The sequence below is a fragment of the Alosa pseudoharengus genome, unplaced genomic scaffold, assembly GCF_046254945.1.
Source record: "Alosa pseudoharengus isolate Yale_2024_CS ecotype anadromous, Long Island Sound unplaced genomic scaffold, YU_APseudo_1.1 YU_APseudo_1.1_scf_15, whole genome shotgun sequence".
Classification (NCBI taxonomy): domain Eukaryota; kingdom Metazoa; phylum Chordata; class Actinopteri; order Clupeiformes; family Clupeidae; genus Alosa; species Alosa pseudoharengus.
In genome coordinates this window covers 32,934,142-32,941,358 of record NW_027468620.1, presented here as the reverse complement: position 1 = coordinate 32,941,358, position 7,217 = coordinate 32,934,142, and the positions used below count along the sequence as shown (strand labels likewise).

General features: G+C 40.8%; 1 protein-coding gene across 1 annotated transcript in view; it reads left to right on the top strand.

Annotated features, from left to right (window-relative positions):
- The first annotated feature begins 306 nt into the window (after positions 1 to 306).
- LOC143123968 (putative E3 ubiquitin-protein ligase HECTD2) overlaps positions 307 to 7,217 on the top strand; it is a 43,852-nt gene continuing 36,941 nt past the window's right edge. The window contains exon 1 of the mRNA XM_076285227.1: positions 307 to 384. Coding sequence (XP_076141342.1) covers positions 307 to 384 — 78 coding nt within the window. The remainder of the gene's footprint in view (positions 385 to 7,217) is intronic.

The following is a 7,217-nucleotide window of genomic DNA, read 5'->3' as shown; positions in this document are numbered from 1 at the left end:
TGCTCCCCCAGTTCTTTTAAGTACAATTCGACCGCTTTTTTCCGGACTATACTGCCTGCTACACGTGACTTGAGGAAAACAACCCGTTTCTGTAGCATCAGTTTAGTGCGTGAGAAACAGGTTGAGTGAGTGAGAGCACACCTGCCTCACGATGACGACGGGACCCTGAAGATGAGTCTTGACAATATGCGTTGTTCTCTGGCCACCGAGTAAGAAAGGAGTTTTCATTTTCGAGTCGCCAACCAACTGTTAACAAATATCAACAAAGTTATTAAGTATTCACTCTAATTTTACAAGTCCTTAGAAATGAACGAAGAGAGTGGACTAGAGATGGACCACAAGGTCAGAGAAAAATTGCCTCCCATATTAACTGCACCTTCTACGGTAAGTCCTCTGACATTAGCTTGTTTGCCACGTGTCACTCATAATTGCTATCTGCGGTCTGTGGTATTATTTTAGACAGAATTAGTTGTCAATTTACACCTTGCTCATTTTTACATTTACATTTTGCTCATTATTACATTTTACATTTGGCTCATTATCACGACATTATCAGTGCATTGTTTACCAGATTAGGGAATATAATAGGTTAGTCAGACTAGTGTTATTAGCACATTTGTATTGACTGAAGACAAAAAAAGACAGCAACTCTAAACTTAATAAATAGGCTAAAGCCCCTTTTCTTTCATGAAAATATATAGTGCATCCAACCATCTCTCTCTCTCTCTCTCTCTCTCTCTCTCTCTCTCTCTCTCAATTCAATTAAATTTCAATTCAATGAGCTTTATTGGCATGACTGTAAGTGTTGCAATGTTGCCAAAGCAGTAGTTACATCAAAAGAATTAGCAATTAATAGTAATAATAATAATAATAATAATAATAATAACAATTGACATTGACTATGGAGAATAATAAAAATAATAGAACATTAGAGCACACACACACACACACACACACTCACACACTCACACACACACACACACACCCACCCACACACACACACACACACTCACACACTCACACACACACACACACACACACACTCACATATACACACACCCACCCACGCCGCACACTCCACCTCCTACCCCAACATACACACACTAGCACACAATGGAGAAAAAAAGTAAAGAAGGAAAGAAAGGAACAATACATATTGGCTTGCCTAGTGGCTGTCTCGTGCTTTATGGCATTCTGTGACATATCGTGCCGCTAGTGGTAATAAGGTTGGGTACTCTCCCAATAAGTATTTAATTTGAGTGTCATTCTGTAAATTTCTAAAATTTCTGATTTTTTTTTTTTTTTACATTTTGTGAAATATATTGATCTGATGTTTTCAAATGTTTTAAAAATCAAAAGTGTAAAAGAAAAAGTTTTTCATTTTCGATTTCTTGTGTGCAGCATGAGCATACCCTCTCCTCTTTTGGTTGCCATGTTTGTTTGTGGTGGCCTCTCTCTATGGCCAATGTGTGGTCACTGAGTCTGTACCTAGTGACTGATTTTCGGATCTGGGGGTCTTTTATGATGCATAAGTATTCAGCCATTTTATAATCTCTTTCTAGTGATTGATACACTTCCATTTTACTTTGAGTTTTAATTGAATTTTCCCAATAATGTATCTCTCTCTCTCTCTCTCTCTCTCTCTCTCTCTCTGTCTCTCTGCCTCTCCTCATTCATTCATCCATCTTGACTGGCAAGGTTTTGCCAGAGCTCAAATGCACAAGTCAAAAAACCATAAATGTGTATAAAACAGGTATTAACATGTGTAACCTGTTAAAACATAACACGACATCTGTATTTTAGTCAGACTGTTCCCAAACAAAAAATACAAAGGAACAATCAAGGTAATTTTGCGACTTGAATTAATAGCTATTTTAAAAGATTACTATAAATGTATTTTTATATTTTTTTGTTTCTGTTAATTTTTTAAATTATAATACTAATATTTGCATTTTTTGATAGGCTATATGACCTTACTTTAAACTGTTAATTTTAATGTTAATGTTAAATTTATTGATGCCATAAGAAGTCTCGCTCGACAAAAGCCTCTGCTAAGAACCGTACACTTAAATAATTGGTTATTTATGATTGTATATAATGAAATAGTGAAATAGATCTCTTTATTTTTCAGCTGGAGCTTAAATAATGGGATGAGATAGATATTTGTCTAGCATGTGGTCTATGTAAACAAACGAGAGATTAAAGATATAAACTCATTAGATTGGAGGGATTACGTCTAATGTCCCTGTGATTTACGTTAGACAATTAGATTGGAAGTATTCCCGGCACAGGGGTCATGAACACCCCTACGCACACACACATACATATCCACCGCCACCCAAAAGGAATTCTAGGATTGGGCCACCCAATCGGGGAGCCTCATTTTTTCACCTCTGAGTAATGTCTGGAAATGTCATAATGGTCATCCCCCCCTCCCCTCTCTCTGTCTCTCTGTCTCCTTCTCTCTCCCTCCATCCCTCCATCTTTACTAGATCATGTCCTCCCTCTACATGGCACCCTTCTCTCTCTTTCTCTCTGCACCTTCTCTTACATCTCTCCTTGATGGCCTCCTCTTCCTCAGAGGATCCTTCAGGAGAATCGTGGTGGGGGGAAATGAGAGGTCTTGGGGCTAGACATGTTTTTACACAGGCACAGGCACGGACAGTTATGTGCTCATAAAGTCATGTTTTTACACAGGCACAGGCACGGACAGTTATGTGCTCATAAAGAGTTGTTGGGAGACTAGGAGAGAGGAGAGTGTGTAAAGAGAGGAGGGAGGAAAGAGGAGTTTGAAAGGAAAGAAAGGAGATTGGGAAGAGGTGGGTAGGATCATGGAGAAATTGGGTTCATTTTGTTGTTTTGATAGGTCTATAATTGATTGATCTTGTGCTCTATAATTCAAAGCACAGTCTCTCTCTTTCTCTCTCTCTCTCATTCTCTCCTTCACTCTCTCAATTCAATGTTATTTTATTTTTTTACAGTTAATAGTGCTTTATTGGCATGACAAATAAGGTATATGCATTGTCATATAAAGGTTAAGGAATAGAAGGATCATGAAATGAAGTGTTAAACTAGTGTCCTTCATTCTCTCTCTCTCTCTCCCCCTCTCTATCTCTGGGTTTCCTATCTATTCCCTGTTTGTCCTCTCATCTAAAAGGCCAAAGGGGATTTGTGTGCCGACTGCATTAATGTCTCTGTGTCATCAGTGTGCAGTTACATTACAAACAAACAACGTAATGATTGTAATTAAAAGAAGAACAGTCTGTTCAGCCCGGGTATTGCCCCAAACAATGGAACCTTGGTATGAGTGGTCTGGGGTCTATTAGAACTGCTTCTATATTCATGACTTTGAAATTATGTGCATGTGTGTATGAGTGTGAGTGCATGTGTGTATACGTCTATGTCAGTGTGTGTGTGTATGTGTGTGTGTGACAGAGAGAGAGAAAGAGGAGTGTGTGTGTGTGTGTTTGTCCTTCAATCGAAGGTGTGTGAGGTAAAGTGTGCGGTGTGATGTTTGATGTGCATGGTGTTTTGTCCTGGCGAGGGCATGAAAGAGGTGCATTGTGCTGAAGCCCTGGATAGATGGAGAGCTGCGGTGCTTTCATCTCATGCAAATGTAGCCCACCGTGTGCTGTGTGGTGGAAAGGGCTCTGAGCATTTGGTGAAATGCTCAAGGGCAACTCCACGCAAAACTGTCACATCAATAACGCCAACTAAATACCATGACATTGTGTTGGCGTTATAGATGTGACAGTTTTGGGCGGAATTGCCCTCAAGTTGATTTCAACATGCACGTGGTTAAGGTGCTTGTTTCATGCTATGAATAAATAGTTGCGCTCATGTATTTGTGCGGTATACGATACAGTATTATACGATAGGTGCGGTATATGGTATGATAGGTGTGGTATATGATATGTGCTGTATATGATATGATAGGTGTGGTATACGGTATGATAGGTGTGGCATATGATATGATAGGTGCGGTATACGATGCAGTATACCATACGATAGGTGCGGTATACGATGCAGTATATGATGAAGTATACCATACGATAGGTGTCGTATACAATGTAGTAGTATAAGATGCAGTATACCATACGATAGGTGCGGTATATGATGCAGTATACCATACGATAGGTGCGGTATACGAAACAGTATAGAGTAGAGATGCGCTGTACGGTGCAGTATAGACCCTGTCAACTACATAAGCAAACATGTGCATTCCTAATGCTTTTCCAGTGGCACAGACAACATTATGGTAGCTAATATGGTTAACCTGGGGACAAACAAAAATGAAAAATTGATGTTTACCACTACGGCAAAGTCTGATACATTTTCATTGAAAAGTAGTCTACCTGCACGGTTGCTAGGTTACGGGGACGCTGGCGAGACACGCCGCTCCGTCTGGCATCATGTTTTTGTTTGTTTTTATGTAATGTTCGTAATTTTATGTAATGTCATGTTTATTTTTTTGTATTGGTTTGTCTAGTTAAATGTTTTCCTTATTTATTTACGTTATTTTTGATAGTTTTTGTGTTATTCTTAGTCCTTTTTACTGCTTCTAAGTCAGCTGATGTCGTTGACGTTTGTCCATTGGTAGCTTGCTATGGCTAGCTTTTGCCCTAGCTGGGCCTTCCTTCCATCCATCCGTGAGCGGTGTTGCACTTCACTGTCTGATCGAGGGGATCTCTCGGGACAGCTGGACCTAGGCTACTCTGCGAAAGATCTGCCGTGGCCGCCGAGCTGTTGCTGACCTGCGAGCTGCCTTGCCAACTGCAGACTAACGTTAACGGTGAAGAGCTGCAATCTCACGGAGCAACAAACGGTCGCTGTTAGAAGTCCACCGAATTGCGGATCTACAAGATCACCCACAACTTCAGACTGTGCTTCCAGTGATCTCCAGACTGCAGTCTACAAGGCCTAACGTTAACGCTATCTCCAGACTGCCAGTGAATTCACCTGGTTGGTCAGTTTCTAAAGAACTTTGTTGGCGTTGCATCGGTTGTGAAGACACAGCTCTGTCCGCAGTTTTCATGGGTCATCATTGCCCTTGGACATTTTCAGCTGGTTTGGAAATTGGACTAATTTTAACATCACTTTTCCCCCTTTTATAAATATATTTTCTTTTTCTTTTTTTTTTTTTTTACTTTTTATTTGTTTATTTGTTTTGTTGTCTGTCTTGTATGTCTTGGTGACACGGGTACGCTGGCGACTATGCCGCTCCGTCCGGCATATTTTGTATTTGTTATTTTTTAAATGTATTTGTCATGTCTTGATGTCACGGGCACGCTGGCGACTATGTTGCTCTATCCGGCATCTTTTGTCTTGTTGTTATGTGTCTTGTTTGTGGAGCGCTTTGGGTTGCACTCTGTGCATGTTAAATGCGCTTTAAAAATAGAACTGACTTGACTTGACTTGCATTGTGTACACCGGAAACCCTCCAGGAACAGATTGAAAAGTAGCCTACCTGCATTGTGTACACGGGAAACCCTCTAGGGACAGAAAAGTAGCCTACCTGGATTGTGTACACCGGAAAGTAGCCTACCTGCATTGTGTACACCGGAAAGTAGCCTACCTGCATTCAGGGGCGTCTCTAGACCTTATTCACTGGGGCACGTGCCTTAGTAAAAGTCTCCAGTGCCCCAGTAAAATTCTAGCGCTGCTCTCGCTGGAAACGGCATTCATGAGCGCATCTCCGTGCCTGCTTTAGTCATGACTCGAGCCTGTCACTTACCAGCCAATACAAATAAACAAGGAAAAAAATAAAGGGGCCATAATAGCCAATCAGAAAATAGCACCTCTGTAGCTGGGTAAGATTGAACGCAACAACCAATGAAAATCGTTCACATGATTCTTCCGAGTGTTTCGTTGTATTGTGGAAACTGCTGGAGCTCATCACATCACTTTGAGCACAGAGTAAGTCGTCTCCTGTTTTAATGTTAGGCCTAAAACAAATCCACAGCTTGTTTGACAGAAAAAATGACAAGTTGATCGCTGTTAGAGAATGTTGCCCACATAATTAGCATCTGTTTTTCAATGCTTAGCGTCATTGTAGCCTAAATTTAGCAACAGTTTACCAGCTTGTGCTCTCTCCCTCACACACACACTCACATCATGCGTAGGCTGCATGCATACATGCGGAGAATTAATAGGCCTAATGATTTACGTATACTGTAGAGAGAGTCCTGTAAAAGTAGCGTATACTGTTTGTGAAGCTGTCCTACTGTAAAACTAAACATAGCCTTCTGATAAACTATTCAGAGATGGACATTCTTCCTGAACAGAGGCAGAGGGAGAGGAACAGTGAGGAGAGATGAGGAGGATGAGGGAGGTATGATAATTGCTCACATTAACGGTAACATTAACATTTATGTTGGTAGCCAGTGCTGTGATTTGATCTATGGTTTAATGGCAAACTTAAGTTTGCTGCATTTGCAAATGTAGCCTATAATAATCTACACAGAATCAGAGTCTCTGATTCTGTGCAGATTATTATAGGCTACATTTGGAAATTATCACCAAAAGTCAGTATGAAGGCTTTAGTAGGCTATTTAAGCTACAAAGAACTGCAGTATTGCCAGGATGACTATAGGACCCTTGCCTGGGAGGGAAGTATATCTCAATTTTGAAAAAATAAGCTTCCCTTGTGTTAGTAGGAAAGCCTATTAAATTCTTGCAGTGAGTATAGGCCTACTTATGCCTATGTGTTTGAATGTTGCTGGATAGTGGCTGCTACAACAATTGAGGGAGAGTGCTGGTCCTACAGTATTACAGTGACAATAATGATTTTGAAGCTTGTAGCCTACCCGTAGGTTAGCCATTTATTTCATATTGCGCGCACATTTTTTTTTTTTTTTTTTAATGTAGGCTATTGGGAGTTGGGGGCCTGTGCCCCAGCAAAGCTCTAGATCTAGAATCGCCCCTGCCTGCATTGTGTACACCGGAAAGTAGCCTACCTGCATTGTGTACACCGGAAAGTAGCCTACCTGCATTGTGTACACCGGAAACCCTCTAGGGACAGACTGAAAGGGCCCATAGAGGACATGTGAACTAAACTGTGTGGGACATTTTCCATGATCCCTGCCTAGAAGCATTTCTGAAATTTGTGATTTTCTGTCAATTGTGAAATGTACAATTAAGAGTATCCTGAAAGCCAACCATACACACACACAAACACACACACACACACAAACACACACACACACACACACACCCTG